The following is a 16,810-nucleotide window of genomic DNA, read 5'->3' as shown; positions in this document are numbered from 1 at the left end:
CAAGCTTCAGAATCAAATATGACCAACTACTTAGAAAACAACGGTGAAAACGGTTCTGAAGCCAAAGCTGATTGTATTGAAAGCAAATACAAAGCAACACAAAACCAAGTTTGTTATAAATCACATTTAAATTAAGATAATTGTTGATGGTGACTTGAGGGAGAGCCTACAGACACCTGCTGTATTAGGATTTAGGGCAACAGGAACTCAGCCTTTCAGTGAATAGTTTATTTATACAAATAAACTATGTGGATAAAGGTAGAAGGATAAAGGTAGAAGGATTAATGTATCATGCCGTGAGTTTGCTCATGACAAAACAGGTAAAGTAAGCCCAAGCCACTTCTGCATCAGGAGCTGCTGGAGACAGAGCTCTGGATGCTTGCCAGAGGGGTGGCAGCTTCCAAGAAGATCATACCAGAACAGATGGTTGTCCTGTAGGCCAAAGGCTTAAGGCTGCTAGCAGATGTTGTGTTTGTAGCAAAAATAACTGAATTGCTACTGCCTAACATGCAAAATCCACAGCTTGAACAAACAGCATCATGTTGTTGAAGGGTTTCCGTGCGGTACCTGCGCTCAGGCTGCATCTGTATGTTAATGGTTTCATGCTGGGAAGATATTCCTCCTACGTGCAACTCAGTATTAAAACCCTCAAAAGATTAAACCAGCAAATGAGGCATTTCAGAAGACAAACTCCTCCATGAACTACATGCACATGAACAAATAATGCTCAGATGAAGAGCAGGATGAGAACCTATATGGTGATACCGCACAAATCATACCACCAGCACTATTCCCCACCACCAGCACAATCCTCACCCCCAAAGAGAAACCATGAGGCATTAGCACTGCATTTCACAGCACTTTCTGATCAACTTTTTGACACCCATCACACACTTCTCTCATTTTCCAGCTTTAACAACATGACAGGCAGCAGAAATAGCTGAGACAGCAGGGCTGCAGTTGCAGAAGATGAACTCACACAGCTTGAAGGACCTGGAGTAGAGTTTTGATTTGGTCCAACAATAAAGATAAAAGAAAACATTGCTTTCAAGAGCACTGAAAGCAGGTACTCTACCACTACTCCACAAAGTATTTGAGCATAATTTACAAGGAACAGGGTTGCCCAGAGAATCTGTGGCTGCCCCATCCTTGGCAGTGTTCAAGGCCAGGTTGGACAGGGCTTGGAGCAAGCTGCTCTAGTGGAAGGTGTCCCTGCCTGTGGCAAAGGGATAGTACTACACAGTCTTTAAAGTCCCTTTCAACCCAAACCATCCTGCGAGTCTATGATAAAGAAAATTACAGTCAAGTACACACGTAAGAGAAGGATATTTGCTGCTGAGCACGTTCAGTAATTCTTACTTCTGGGGAACATGGACCCAGGCTCCCCATTTCTCCTGCTGTTCCCTCATTCATCTTCTCAAAAGAGAGCAGGTATGCAGGTGCCTAGATGGCCACTGGATGGCAATTCCAGTCCTTCAAATGTGAAGGACCAGACATTTTTAAGCATGAATCATAACAGGGCAAAGAAAACTGGAGTGTGCTGCACTCCAGTGCTTTAACATTCAGCTATTTGTGGGGGGTGGAGAGAGAGAAAGAATTCTACCAGAAAAAATAGGTAAGATTAACACAGCAATAAGGTCACGTCATTCAGTTCTGCCATATGGCAACTGAAAGGTTTCAGGGCACTGGGAGGTGTCACTGCAGGTGCTCTTTGGAGAGAAACAAGCATCCTTTGGACTAATAAAGCTGTATTTTTCCTGTGTTATTCATTCCTTAGGCCTTCTAATGCTATAACTTTGTGGCATTATCTTTGAAAGCAAACTGGAAACCTTGTTTATTCAATAAAATACCTCAACTGTGTACAAAGCATTTCCTATTGTCAGGTCTGCCTAAAAAGCGAGCAGACAGCAGTCCTCCTTCCTGACGTGGATCCATATCAAGGACATCCTAAGCTCCAATGCAGGCATTCATTTATTTATTTTAGGGAGTATCTTCTGACACTTGCCAACAAGCATGAAAACAAGTCCCTGCTGCAAAGCCCTAATTATGTTTCATCTACTATGCATCATATAAAGCCAATGTTACAGATATAAAATCTGTGGCACTGGAAGGTGATCAGAATTAATGCACCAAGTCCATCCTGATCTCCTGTAACCTGAATGAATCCTGTCACTTTGCCAAACAACATCGGTTGAGCAAACAGGCGTGTGTGCTGCTAGTATTACATGGCATTACAACTTGAACTTCAGCTCCTAGGGTTTGGATCTCTGATTAAGGAGCAGACAAATGCAAAAAGAGGACATCAGCTGAAGCCATCAAGTTCTGAAAACCCCAGGAGACCAGCGAAGGTCTTGGTTTACAGATAGGAGAAGTTAAGGCATAAACACAAACTACTGGGCTATAATTTCATAAATCCAGAAGAGCTACAAGTTTGAGTTTCCCCATCCGCTAGACTCCTACTTCAAACCACTGACCACAGTGCCCTCATGCCCTGAATCAGTCCTCAGTAGAAGACTCCTTACCTGGACCACTTGCTCAACTTCAAAACCATGGAGCAGCAGGGTGCACAGTGACACAATTCTAACCAAATGTTCCAACAGTCCAACTAGAGAGAGGGAAGGGTCCAGAGAACCAGCAGAGTCTCAAACAGAAAGGCTCAACCCAGAGAGTGGGAAGAGGTGGCCAACCCGCAACCTGTGCCATTCACTGGGCCCTGGCAGCCAGCCTGGGAAGAGGAACAAGGCTCTCAATGGTATAAGACAGCTACAGACCACAGCAACGTTCAGCAGATGGAGGGATGGGTTCTTTCCTTGCTTTTAGCATTCTCAAGAATTTATCTTAGAATCACAGAACCACATGGTTCTGCACCATGGGCAGGGACTCCTCACACTAGACCATGTTACCCAAGGCTCTGTCCAACCTTGCCTTGAACACTGCCAGGGCTGGGGCAGCCACAGCTTCTCTGGGCACCCTTTGCCAGCGCCTCAGCACCCTCACAGGGAAGAGCTTCTGCCTTATATCTAACTTGAACTTCCCCTGTTTCAGTTTAAATCCATCACCCCCTTGTCCTATTACTACAGTCCCTGATGAAAGGTCCCTCTCCACCATCTTTGTAGCCCCCTTTAGACACTGGAAGCTGCTCTGAGGTCTCCAAGAAGCTTCTCTTCTCCAGGCTGAACAGCCACAATGTTCTTAGCTTATCTCCATATGGGAGATGCTCCAGCCTCTGATCATCCTTGTGGCCTCCTCTGCACTTGCTCCAACAGCTCCATGGCCTTCTTATGCTGAGGACACCAGAATCCAACACAGTGCTCCAGTTTAAATCAGTTACTTTAGCTGAGGGTGAGAGCAGCATTAAGCCCAAAGTGAGGAAAGCTGCTTTTCGTCTGAATTTCTAACATTAAGTACAAGTCATTTAAGAACACCTGCAGATTTACTTACCAGCTTGATCGCTACATATTCATTGGTGTAGAGATTTTTACCTGCAAAGCAAAAAGAGAAATTCTTTTAGTTCCACATTCAATGCTTGCAGGAAGAGACACAAAGCAGAAGAGTATCACTGATGGCAAAGAGCTTTTTCTCAGTTCCCTGCTGAAGTTCATGCCTTTAGCAAAGTGTAAGCCTCAAAATAATGAGTTGCAGCAGTTCAACAGGGCAGGCAAACACTATCTTTCCTTCAGCATAAGGTAATCATGTTTTATGGTAGCACTTCTGTTAGATGCAAGTGTTGGAGGAGGTATCCCAGACACATTAGGTTTTATTATCCGCATCATGTCAAAAAAGTCTGAGGAACAAAAAATGAAGAGTCAAAGCATCATTTCTTTCAGAAATATCTTGCATTTGCTGGACACTGAACAATTTCATCCTGTGATGTATGGGGAGTTTCACCAGCTTTATCATCCTACATATCAAAGCGACTTCTGCAAGGAGGGAAGAGAAAATGACCTTTGTACAAACACACAGCTTTTATTTCTTCCTCTATGAGCAGGCAGTCAGGGTACATAAAATGCCTTCTGTATGCCAGCGGTACAAAGGCAATCCTCATCATCCAATAAAGCCAACAACTCTCAGTTCCAATATGGTACCAATGATGTTAAAAAATACACTCAAAGAACAAGAGCGGTTCTCAGGACCCTAAAATACAGAGGAGTGTCTAGTCCGATACCAGCTCTGGCGAGCACGAAGGGCAAAAGCCTATGATGAGTACAACGGGGCACGCACACAACCAGCTCCTGTAGGTATATCATGGCTCCATGGCTCTGAGCCAGAGCTGGTGCCTGTGTGCGCTGCAGCTGGAGGGGAATTTTTCCCTGCAGGAACCCATCTGGTGTTTGAACCCCTTCACCTCCTTAGCGATTTGTGGCAAAGATGCACAGCTCCACGTGTCAAGAACCATCTCTCCGTGCGTTCGGAAGCTGCCAGTTGTTGTTTCAGTCAATGTCCTCCAGGTTTCTAATAGGAAATTTAAGCAATTGTTCCCTCCTCACCTTCTCCACGTTGCTCATGACTGACAGCAAACTATCCAGAAGAGAGATCATCAGGGAGGGATGCTCAGGCAGTCCTTGCACCTGATCTGTCCCACCACAGAATCCCACACTGGTTTGGGACGGAAGGGACCTTAAAGCTCATCCAGCTCCAACCCCTGCCACGGGCAGGGACCTCTTCCACTAGAGCAGCTTGCTCCAAGCCCCTGTGTCCAACCTGGCCTTGAACACTGCCAGGGATGGGGCAGCCACAGCTTCTCTGGGCACCCTGTGCCAGCGCCTCAGCACCCTCACAGGGAAGAGCTTCTGCCTAAGAGCTCAAGTCTCCCCTCGGGCAGGTTAAAGCCATTCCCCATCCCGTCCTGTTACTGCTTGTGTTATAAGAAGTCATACAGTCTCTGCTACCTTTTTATCTCCTCTAGTTCCCTGTATCCTCTGAGGAGAGCAGCCTTCACCAGAGACCGCCATGGTTTTATACAGGGCAATACTGACCTTCTTTGCTTATTCCTGCACGCAGCACTACAGCACAAGTCATGCTCTCACTGAGTGACTGCAGCAATCTACACTGGAAGTTATTAACGCTCATTTACGGCACCAGCTTTGCCCAGCTCTATCTCACATTTACTTTCCACACACCACTATTCAAAAGCACATCACATCCTCATTCCCACACAGATCCAAAGCAACAGCACTGGGAGACTCAGCAAAATTAAAGCCGTTAGAACATGAGAGAAGACAAACAGCCACCTTTAAACCCTGAAATGCCCAGGGAAATTCATTTTACTTTGTAACAGCTTCATATTTTCTGCATTTAACTTCTTTTGACACCTTCCCCACTGTATTGCTCAGCGTAGTTCTGGCCTCTGAACTTCAGATCAGGCCCTAACAGGGCAGGTCCCACATGCACCAGGTTGCTTTAACTTCCATCAGGAAGTCAGGTGTATGGAAAGCTTCAACCAGTTACAGTAACTGGCAGTGCTGTTTAACACAGGGCAGGCATTTAAATGTGAGGTTAAATATCCTTGGAGGAAGTGTTTTATGCAAGCAGATGTGTAAGCTGAGCTCCAGCCTTAACCCTTGCAATGTGTGAATCGATTTCTTGAGATCTCTGAGTAACAGCTCCTGTGTCCAGGCTAGAAAGGAACGGCAGAAAGGAAGGTTCGCAGTCATGTCAAGAACACTCGGACATCGGAAAGCTCCTGAAAGGCCAAATGGGTGGAAAACCAGGTGGTGGGATAAACTGCTTCACCCCTTGAGACAGACAAAGGCTCCAGCCTGATGCTACCCCATGGCTGGTGTGGGAAGAGCACACAAGGACATGCGGGGAAGGCAGCCTAAGCACACTGAGATTATGTACCTTGTATTAGCCAGTCAGTCACAGCAGCAGCTCCAGCTGCAGCTCGTCCACTGAGCTTCCTATTCCCCTCCTCTCGAGGGAAACCGAGCTGCTACCAAGATGCTTGGTTTGAGGACACTGAGCCAGACTAAGGGAAGCTCCAGCTCAAATCTGTGACACAGATGCTTTAAACAGCAAAATCCCCTGCCACCCCCTGCAGACCCCACAACCTCCATCACAGCCTTGGTGACACGTGATTTCAAGGTAGTTTTGGGGCTCAGTGTCCACCAAAGGAGGATGACCCACAGACCTGGCAACGCTTGTGCTCTCCTGCCAATGCAGGATCACGATACTGGGAAAACAGGGCTCTTCCAAGCTCATTTCAAGGCAGAGAAGGACACTGCCAACACCCTCCATATATATGGAGCCATAAACCAGTCTATTATGGTCTGGTTCATAAGGCTGAGGACTAGACAAAAGATAATTTTGGTAATTAAATTCCTCAGTTAAAAAAAAAACCTGGGATTAGGAAAACACAGGAGCATGAAACGTCAGGCCAGCAGCCAAAGGCAAATGAACTAACCTCCAGTTCATCCTCTCCAGAGCACAAACTATGGAGAGACTATGAGCACAGGGGGGCGCAAATGGGTCCAGCTGCTGACCTCCAAACCCCTCCTAAAGCTGCAGCATGAGATGTTTGCTTTGCCAGCTATGAGAGCCAAGCAAATCTCTGAAATCTCTCCCTGAGCTTGCTCCAGACTGAGATCTACCCCTTGGTTTTGCTATCACACCACCCAAGGTGTAATGTTTCTTCTTCCACTTTCTACAGGGCAGCACCGATATTAAAATGGAAGAGTAAAGGCAGTGCTACTCACAGGAGAAAGTGAATCTGCAGAGTACAGTAAGCCACGAATAGAAGCTGTCTCTTATCTTAGTAAGACACAAGATCTGTAATCCAGCGGAGATGATATAACTGTGCTAACAAAAGCCTTTCAAGTTCAGGCAAAGCTTTTGATGGAGCAGTGATTAAGTTCATGCCTCAGTTTTGGGTAGTTCCACTGACAATTATGAACTACATATACATATGAGAAGTGCTGCATTAAGTCACCGGCATTCACGTGGGAAACCTAACAGGGCGGATTTCTCAAGCCCTGCCAGTCAGATGTGTTGAATATAGGGACAGACTGCAGCCCAGCCGAGCAGCCCAAAGGGGTCGATCTCTTGTGTGTGCTGTTCCCACAGGCCAAAGTTGAAAGTCACAGGTACAAGCCCATAGTGAGCAACATGAACCAAAAAATGCTTTGAGCCTTACTTCTAGCTCCTCGCTACATGGACAATACACTCTGATGACAGATCAGTGCTGGGTAATGGAGCAAACATCCAAATACTCATCCCAAAGACCAAGCAGAGCTCACCCCACACACCATTGCATTAGTGCCAGATTTGCTGTCCCTTCTGGAGCAGTTCCCAGATAACAGATCCTAGCATAGAACCTACACAGGATCTACTCCTACCCTCCACATCTACAACATTCTACTCAAATATTCACAAGATGATTTCATTATTTGGGAAGCAGAGACCAGCCCAGCCCCAATATCAGATACTATTATCATCTTGATTCATTTACTACTGTTTTCATTTGCTTCAAAGCAGAGCTCCTGGTTTCAAACTGCAGCCTGGGAGGCAGCTGGGTGGTTCTCAATTTTGGGGGTCAACTTTGAGATCTGCTGGACCTGCTCTGGCACTGCCATAAGCAGCTTTCCTTTTAGTTTGGGTCTTGCTGCTCACTGCCAAGATGTGCTGGATTGTCATGAGAGCCCCACACGAATCATGTTGACATGTGGCTTGTGCACCCTATACAATGTATTTGACAGCACATGAAGACACAGACTTCTCAAAAAAATCCCTTTGTTGCACTATCAAGGGAGAGGATAGAAGCAACATACAGGATCCATCCCTCCCAGTGTGGTATTCTTCCCATCCACTCAGGGAAAAAAAACTGGAATCATCTTTTGTAAATGATACTTGAACACACTTTTATGAAAATCACAGAATCCCAGACTGGTTTGAGTTGAAGGGACCTTAAAGCTCATCCAGTTCCAACCCCCTGCCACAGGCAGGGACACCTTCCATTAGACCAGGTTGCTCCAAGCCCCATCCAACCTGGCTTTATACAACTTAATAGGTTTACTAAGTAACGGTGCCAAACACGGGGAAAAGTGAGACTTTTGGAGAGGCTTATTTCTCCCTGACATGGCTCATGGATTTCAGGTAAATATAAGTAATACCCACGGGGTAAGACCGTGAGTCAGTGTAAGGAGGTGGCTCACAGCTCAGCTGGTGATCTCTTTTCTACACTGAATTAACAGGTACATCCCATTTCCCTTTGCAGTAAGCACCTCCTGGCATCACGTGGCTCCACAGCTCACTGAGCTGTTTCCCAGGCTGGTTTACGTCATGCAGGTTCTCCATCAGCTTGGCAGGCAGATGCAGGACCTCATAACGGCACAAAAGTCACGCTACAGAACTTCAGGTGTGCTCCAGCTCCCATGGCAGCACAAGAACTGACTTGGCAAATAACCAGGAGCTGCAGGACAGGGCTTGGTGCTGCACCAAGACAATGAAACCCTGTCAGTGCTCGGGGTCCAGCTCAGGGACAGCAAGCAGGGTCCCGTTAGTAGGTTGAGCCCCTTTGGACATCACAGCTCTTACAGACCACCTAATCTGCAGCCTGTATGAAGAACCAGCACTCAATTAACCCTGATCATCTTGTTACTCTGGGCCAGAAGCTGAGTTTTGTGCTCATCCTTCCATTCCAGCTCCTCTGCAGGCTGGAATGCAACTGTGCTGCTCCCATGTGCTTCCAAAAAGCGATATCCCCGGGGCTATCTGTATGTGCAGCAAGAAAACAACACTTGGCAGCAAGCTTGGTATTGGCAGAAAACAGCTTCGGTAGGTACACACCATCTCCTCCCTGAACAATCAGGCCTCTGTCTGGCGTGTGGTACAAGAACTAGACTTTGCTCTTCATGTGTTACTGAACCATTCACTAGTGCTTAACTTTCCCAAAACGATGTACAAAAAGCCCCAAAGCAGAGGGCATGTGTTCAGCTTTGCAGGACAACACTGTTCTCAGAGACTTGCTTGCTCCCCCCCAGTGAGAATTAGCATCACAGCTGAGCAATAGATAAAGGTGGTATTTGAGCAAAGAGGAGCTCTTAAAGCAGCAATGACTGGCAATAAAACAGTAAAAGTTTAAAAAAGTAACACAGCTTCTGTAAGGACCTTACACCCAGTTGCTCTTATCCCTAACATACGTCTCATTTGCAGAATCCCAGACTGGTTTGAGTTGGATTGAAGGGACCTTAAAGCTCATCCAGCTCCAACCCCTTGCCACAGGCAGGGGCACCTTCCACTAGAGCAGCTTGCTCCAAGCCCCTGTGTCCAACCTGGCCTTGAGCACTGCCAGGGATGGGGCAGCCACAGCTTCTCTGGACACCCTGTGCCAGCGCCTCAGCACCCTCACAGGGAAGAACTTCCTTATATTCAGCCTAAATCTCCCCTGTTTGCGCTTACTACCCCTTGTCCTGTCACTCTTTGATCTTATAAAAGTCCTTCCCCATCTTTCCTGTAGGCCCCTCTTTAGGCACTGGAAAACTGTTATCAGGTCTCCCCAGAGCCTTCTCCAGGCTGAACAAACCCAGCTCTCTCAGCCTGTCTTCATGAGACATCCTCTGATCAGCTTCACTGCCCACATAAGCATGCAACTTAACCAGGAGCAACAAAACATTTAACCAGGAGTAACAAAACATTTATCAGTGTACTGAAAAAGAGCCACTCGATTACCAGGTGTTGCTTTTTCAATAGTTAAAACTGAATTTCTCTGTAAACTGACAGTTTCTTCTGCAAGTCTCTCCTGTACAACCTGTGTGTTGAGACAACCTCAGTCGGAGACAGAACACTGCTGAAATGGTGAGAAACATGACAAAGAAGAATGATGGAAAAGAGATTTGGGCACCAGCTGAATAAATGCAAGAGCCATAATAACTAGAGAGACCCACTACAGCCACTGAACCCCAGAGCAGAGCTTGGGTTAAAAAGCAATTCAGCATCTCCATGGGGATCCTGCTAGTGTGACGTTTGCTCTTGGGGGAGGCTCTGAAAATGCAATACAGCTATTCATGTCATGTCACTGTCAGGATCCAAGCTTATCTTCAGCTGCCAATCATGATCATATTCATGCAGGTGGGAGGTTTTGCCCCAGCCCTTGGCTCCTCTCCACCTTTGGAGCATTATCTCTCCTCCTGCAAATCAATAAAGCATCTCTGATGTAATGCTGAAACCAAACTGCCCTTTACTGAGGCAGATCACACCCAAGCTGGTTAATCTTCACACCGTGGTGAAGTGGCATTTCATATAGATGCAATAATCAAACCTTAGAATGAAAGACTGCATGTATTAATCTAAGATTACGTAGATTCTCACAGGAATCTACCAAGATAGTATCAGTAGTTAAGTGTTATAACCCTTTGGTTACCAGAAGCAATTCCCTGACTGATTTATTTATCATCCCTTGTACCTGATGCACAAATGATTTTAATTTCAGTTCTGAATAAGTATCAAGTTTTGTGAAAGCAGTGTTTGTGTCAGTGAACCCATCTTCAGCGATACAAATTATTCAGCAGAAGAGGAGAAATACAACCATTTTAAGTCAGGATCAAGACCACCACAAAGTGCTCCTTCTGATCCACAGCAACTGCCCCATACTGGGAGTTCAGGGATGTGCAATTACCAGCAGCTGCTTCCCCCACCTCATTTCAAACACAGCCATTGTTTGTTTAGGATAACTGAAGAGCCCAACACACTGTGCTGCTCTTAAGCCATCCTAAACAAGAGATGCATTAGCGTGGCCATCTGCGGGTGACCAGCTGCAAGGCGTGTGGTTTGGAACACCAATGGCCCACACTGGGCTGTGGGGCCGGTTCAGCAGCCAGATGGCCAGTCAGCACCTCAGACACATGGAACAGATCAGGGAGTGGGTGATGAGGCTGAAAGTAGGGCACAGAGGTTAGTGAAGGATGTGGAATAGAGATGTGGCTGAGTGCTGGGAAAGAGTCTCACCCATTACTTTGATTGAGCATCCCAGCTTACGAACAGGACATTAATTGCAAGGTTTAGCAATCCAGGCAGTTAAGAAGATTTTTGTTCACCTTAGGCAAGACATTCAGCGCTGAGAACAGTCTTCATAGTTTGCATTGTTCAAAATTTGCATCTTTGGCCTCTCCAGTGTATTCATTTTGGCTTTATGCAAATAAAAATAATGCTAACAGTTACATCTTCTGAGTCAGAAGCTTCAGGTAAGGCAGCTCAACATTCGGGAAACAAGACAAGCACGCGCATTTCTCAAGCCAGGGTTAAGTTTTGATGTATTTATATTCCAGTGGTGAAATGCTAACTGCACAACGCAGGTGACTAAAACTGTTACTTCTTACCTAGTCTGAGTTCTCCAAAGTTCCCACACCCAATCTTCTTGCCCACTCTGAAGTTGGGTCCCACCATCAGAACGCCAGACGATGCCGATGAGCTTGGTCGAGAACCATGCCCACTCCTTCCCGGCATTCCTTTCGTCGTCCGCTGCCTTTCATCCTTTTCCCTACTAGGATGGTCCATGATCTTAGTGAAATCTCTCTGCCAGCAAGCTGGCAGAAAGGAGTTGGAATACACACTCTTCTCCTTAGAACAGAAATATATATCCAAAAGTATCTGAGTCAGGGTTCAAGAGAGTCATGGAAACGCGTGGAGCTCTTTTGGCACTGTATCCGGTTCCTTAATGCATCTTGATAATGTACCAAGGGGTCGATTATGTTCTTGAGAACTCAATAAGGGTAGGTTGCTTTTGGTTTCTTACCTGGGGAAAAGAAAAAGGATATATGAAGTAAAAATCATTATTTTAAACTACCCAGCAAGAAACATAGACAGAGGTGAACGCCCAGAATGTTCCTGGCCTCGAGGAAATTCACAGCTAAATGGAAACTCCACCATTACCTTAATTTTCTGATAAAAATCCACAAAGTGACTCAGAGAGACAAAGGCTGCCCATCCACAGCCTGCTACTGGAGTTACTGGGACTCACACCACACACACTAACAAAGGCAATTCCAATTACATCAGCGTGCCAGGTGGAAAATGCAAGCTCACATCCCAGCTTTAAAGCAGCTGCGGAGTGTAAAGTCTCCTTTCTTCTCACTTCATGCATTTATAAAGTATTACACAAAAGCCAGACAAAAAAAAAAAGCAGCGGAAAAATTAATGGTATCAGTAGAAGAAAATACTTAATTTTCCTTCATTTTCCACCTTTTAAAGTTGACCTCAGATGTAGCTGCTGGCTCAAACCGTTGTCTTACAGAAGTGACCAAAAGTAACAGGCAAGTCAAGATTTATTACTTTTAAAGAGCTAGAAATTTCCTGACAGTTGTATCAACACACGGTTCATGTCACCAACATGATTTACTTCCCAAAGAAAATGAAGCTTTGGAAAAATAGACCTTCGAATGGAATTGGGTGAAGGACTCAAGGGCCACGATCTTCTCCAGCAGCCTGCACTGATGACTGACAAACGAAAGCCGGACTGTTGTCTCACAGAAACTGAAGTGCACCTTGCTCCTGCATGTCCAAACTTGTCACCACCATAACCAATGGCAGGCAACCCTGGACAACTCCAGACAGCGGACTGGTGCATCTCACAAGCATCAGTCTGCTAACTCTGTCAAAAGAGGATAAGAAATAGATGCTTCTTAACCCACACAGGCCAAGTGGTGCCCCTGTACCCATGGACCATCCCAAAAGAGACAGGCAGGAACTGTACAGGCCCTTCTGGGCCCTGCTCCGCATGTGCAGTCCAGGGAGCACAGGGCAAATTGACATCTCACCATGAGACCTCTCCTAGGTCAAAGGATCACAGGATGGCTTGGACTGAAGGCAGCTTAAAGCTCATCCAATTACAAACCCCTGCCACGAGCAAGGACCCCTTCCACTAGAGCAGCTTGTTCCAAGCCCCTGTGTCCAACCTGGCCTTGAACACTGCCAGGGATGGGGCAGCCACAGCTTCTCTGGGCACCCTGTGCCAGCGCCTCAGCACCCTCACAGGGAAGAGCTTCTGCCTAAGAGCTCATCTCAGTCTCCCCTCGGGCAGGTTCAAGCCATTCCCCTTGGCCTGTCCCTACAGGCCCTTGTCCAGAGCTCCTCTCCAGGCTTCCTGGAGCCCCTTTAGGCACTGGAGCTGCTCTAAGGTCTCCCCTTCAGGAGCCTTCTCTTCTCCAAGCTGAACCAGTCCCGTATGCACAACTTTAATACCACTTTGCAATTATTTGTCACTGCTTTTGTTCATTTATTACTGCAGGCTTCTACATCAGCCAGAGAGTTTGCAGGACTCGATCAGACTCCATCTTCACAGGAAGGATGATGTGTGTATTAGGAAGAACCTGAGGAACTAATAATAACATAAAGAAACATCCATACATGTGAATAGATGCTTCATGCAATGTAATCCCACAACCCCTCTCAACTTCAACGGTTTATACTAACGCTTAGAACCCAGCTCAGGTTGCACAGGTTACAGCCCACAGGACATGTCATCCAGCCCGTGACTCAGCAGCCCTTTTCTCCAGAAGGAAAAGCAGATGACTTCTTGTTGTCGCTCTGCACAAAGGTGGGGCTCAGTAGAGAATATCATACAGCACAATGGCAGCAAACCCAAGAGGTCTGAAAGTCATCAGGTCATCTGAGAACCAGTGTGCCATGTCCATAATACCCGTTTGGCCGTACTGGCCCAGAAACCGCAGTGTCAAGCTCCAAACATTGTACTAGGCAATGTGTGAAAAGCCATTCGATGGCCTAGCTGGAGACAGAGTTGGAGACTTTCACATACAAGGAATTCAGTATTTAGCATTACCAAGCTTTAATTGTCCCTCAGCTTAATTCAAGATTTAATACTTAAAACTGAATATGGATAAGCAGGAAGCATCCATTACAGGCAAACAGGATGAACTGGTTTTTCACCATAGACATCCCAACAGACTTTTAGCTGCAGCGTTTGTTTTGGAGGGGTGAACTAGCGCTGCTTCTCAAAGTTGTTTGCATAGACACAAGCACAGTTGTATTTGCTTTGTGAAACCAGCTTGTAGAAGCAATGACGATAACTTTATCAGGTATGAGAAAAAGCACTTGGGTTGGACCCCAACCTGTCCCCAGAGGAGAGGGTCAAACAAAAGAGGCAAAACTCTGCTGACAGGGACTGATTACAGCAGAGGAAAGAGGAATGCTGCAGTTTTTATAAAGCTGCAAACAAGTTTTGGTTTTTCTTGCTCATTCAGCTCACAGTTCAATGGCCAGCAGAGAGCATAAGAGTCAATATAAGCTAAAACCACCCAGAAAAGGTTTTTAAACCACATGAGGTGGACTGGAAATAGACAGGCTGTTAAGAACACGCTACAGTGCCTTCCTGGGTGATGCCAGAAGCAGCTGAACCTTCCTCCTGCCATGAAGTGCTACCAGCCTTGCCCTGCAGAGCAGATGAATCCACACAGTGAGGTGGTTTTGCAGCAGAAGATGATGCCTAGGTGAGGATCTTTCCAAAGTTGTTTGGCTACCTGCTGGCACAAGCATTGTTATACAGAAGTTTTACCAGCTATGATGAAATGGGGCTGAAAGCCACTAAAAGGTAAAGGTGTTCATTCAACACGTTTCAAACCACTGATACGAGCTGGCCTTGATCACAGGGCAGATGGCGCTCCGCAGTCCTTGATGGCACAAGTACATCATTCCTCTGAGGGCTCCAACCCTCCTGAGAGCACAAGCCCTCCTCAATATAACTTTCCCCTCCTCCAGACTAAAGTCTGAACTCAGCTCAAGCCCTGTGTGCCAAGTTTCAGATCTGACATCAAAATACACTGCTTGGTTTGACACTTGCACAATCACACTCAGTGCACCTGAGATGGGACAAGTAACTATTCTTCTCAGGCAGGCGAAGCGCAGAGCTCCGCATCATTCCTGGCTAGTGAAATAAGATGTTAATGGTTACAAGCCACTCAGCCTCCATCCTTCCCCTGTTCCTCATCTGTATAAGGTCTCTCCAGGGAGAAGGATGGAAAAGTTACACCTGACAGTGTGCAAACACTGACCATCCTCTCTCTCTACTGAAAGCCTTCAACAAACAGAAATTCAGATCAGCAATGAAAGAGTGAACCAAACATTTAAGAATCCCTTTGTTATGGCCAGCCCTATGAGCAGGTCCCAGCTGTCGGTACACCAAACAGCACAAAGATCTTTCACTATTGTACCTATATCCTAAAACAAGCTGTAGTAAATATGGCATCAAGTACTGCTTTTGAAGACTAACAAAGCGCCTGGCTTTGGCAGAGGAATGGCAAAAGAACGAAGACAGGAGTGTAATTTGAAGTCAGTTGCATTAATATTTAAAGACTACTCGGAATGACTATTTCCTGCCACGATTCAAACCTCTTCATAATGATTTTCCTTCCTACCTTTCCACCCACTCAGCAAGATTGCTCCTGAAAGTTACTTCCATTTAAACAAAGCTGCATGAAGATATTTCCCTAACAGTGACTCAGTCCAATTCCAGTATTCATTTCACTGCAATATAGTTGGAGGCAAGGGAACAGTTGTTTAATGAAAGATACGGGCTTGAAAGGAAATTACTAAGTAAAAACCCCAAACCAACTGTATCCTACACACTTCAGAACACTTGGGACCCAAGATCAAAATCACGACTTCACCTCCATTGATAAAATCACAGACCCAGAGCTACAAACCAGCTTCTAGGTGGTGTTGAAGGCAGCTGCCATTCACATTGTGATCAGTAGCAGAGTTTAGCATGAAGGAGGTTTAATCACTTACCAAGCACTCGTTATGGCACGGCGACATTGCTCGCAGCCATCCAGACTCCTCAATGAAGTCCTTAGGTGTGAAAGCAGCAGTAGGCCAATGCAAACAGAAGACTGGTATGAGGAAGCCAAAGCAATGCTTATTCCTGCCCTTCAAGAAAAAAGCTTGCTTCCCTTGCACTGGAAATCTTTGACCTACTTGAGATACTCTGGAGACCCTTCCAAGGTAAGCACAAGAGCTGTCAAAGTCCTGGGTTGTGGCACAATTTCAGAAAGTCTGTCCAAACTGAAACTGGAAATGAATGCCCCTTTCTTCATATCGATTCCAGGAGACCTGATCCAGGCCTGTGTGCAGTTTTGACTCCTGAAGGATGCTATATATGCTAGAAATCAAACTGCAAATGTTTGGTGGATGGATCAACACCCTCACAAGCAGAGGGTGTTCAGCCCTAGATTCCTTTTTCCTTCTTTTAAGAAGAGACCTACAAAAAAGCCCAATTTTCTGTTGGGTTGGGTGATCTCATCCCTCTCTCTACAGAAACAGGAACTCAGTCTCTCAAAGCAGCTCCACAAGCATTGCTTTAGGACAAGGTACATGCCCTCTCTCTGGATTTTCCAACATCCACCCCACGTGCCTCTAATACTTTTTGTAAGACTCTTGATCTGGAGCGTGCTTTCCAGACAAGATCTGCTACTTCCCACATGACTTCAAAGACTACAGAATCCTCCAGGGCTCCCAACTGACACGTTACAAACACACGGATATGAGATCACCAGCTTCCGCCCTCATGCCGTGTAAAAAGTAGAGCCTTCAGCAGTAGAAAACTGCGCTTTGCCACAGATGGGGACAAAGAGTTTGCCCTCTGGAAAAGGCAGAGCAGGCAGGATACAGGTAATGAGGTGCATTTTGAAACCAGGGCAGATACGATGCGTTCACTCACGTTCTCAGCACCTGCCAACTCATTTTATTAGCTTACATGCTTAAGTTTAGAGGAACAAGCTGGCTTCGTGGCCTCTGCTTTACTGCACGCACTAACAACTTCCTAGACGTCAATGCTCTCCCTGTATTAAACCACAATTAGTAAATT

General features: G+C 46.1%; 1 protein-coding gene across 5 annotated transcripts in view; it reads right to left on the bottom strand.

The window, feature by feature from the left end:
* The window catches only part of CSNK1G1 (casein kinase 1 gamma 1), a 108,050-nt gene that overhangs the window by 54,437 nt on the left and 36,803 nt on the right, over window positions 1–16,810 (bottom strand). For 4 of the 5 annotated variants that reach the window (XM_062612052.1, XM_062612056.1, XM_062612055.1 and 1 more), the window contains exons 3-4: window positions 11,313–11,728; window positions 3,442–3,482 (exon numbers count right to left, since the gene is read on the bottom strand). In XM_062612052.1, coding sequence (XP_062468036.1) covers window positions 3,442–3,482; window positions 11,313–11,490 — 219 coding nt within the window. In that variant the 5' untranslated portion in view covers window positions 11,491–11,728. The remainder of the gene's footprint in view (window positions 1–3,441; window positions 3,483–11,312; window positions 11,729–16,810) is intronic. The other variant, XM_062612053.1, reaches the window with a different exon arrangement.

Source organism: Pezoporus occidentalis, unplaced genomic scaffold, assembly GCF_034315485.1.
Source record: "Pezoporus occidentalis ecotype Australia unplaced genomic scaffold, CSIRO_AGI_Poc_V1 ctg159, whole genome shotgun sequence".
Classification (NCBI taxonomy): domain Eukaryota; kingdom Metazoa; phylum Chordata; class Aves; order Psittaciformes; family Psittacidae; genus Pezoporus; species Pezoporus occidentalis.
Note: the sequence above shows the minus strand (reverse complement) of the source record. Positions and strands in the feature narration are given on the sequence as shown.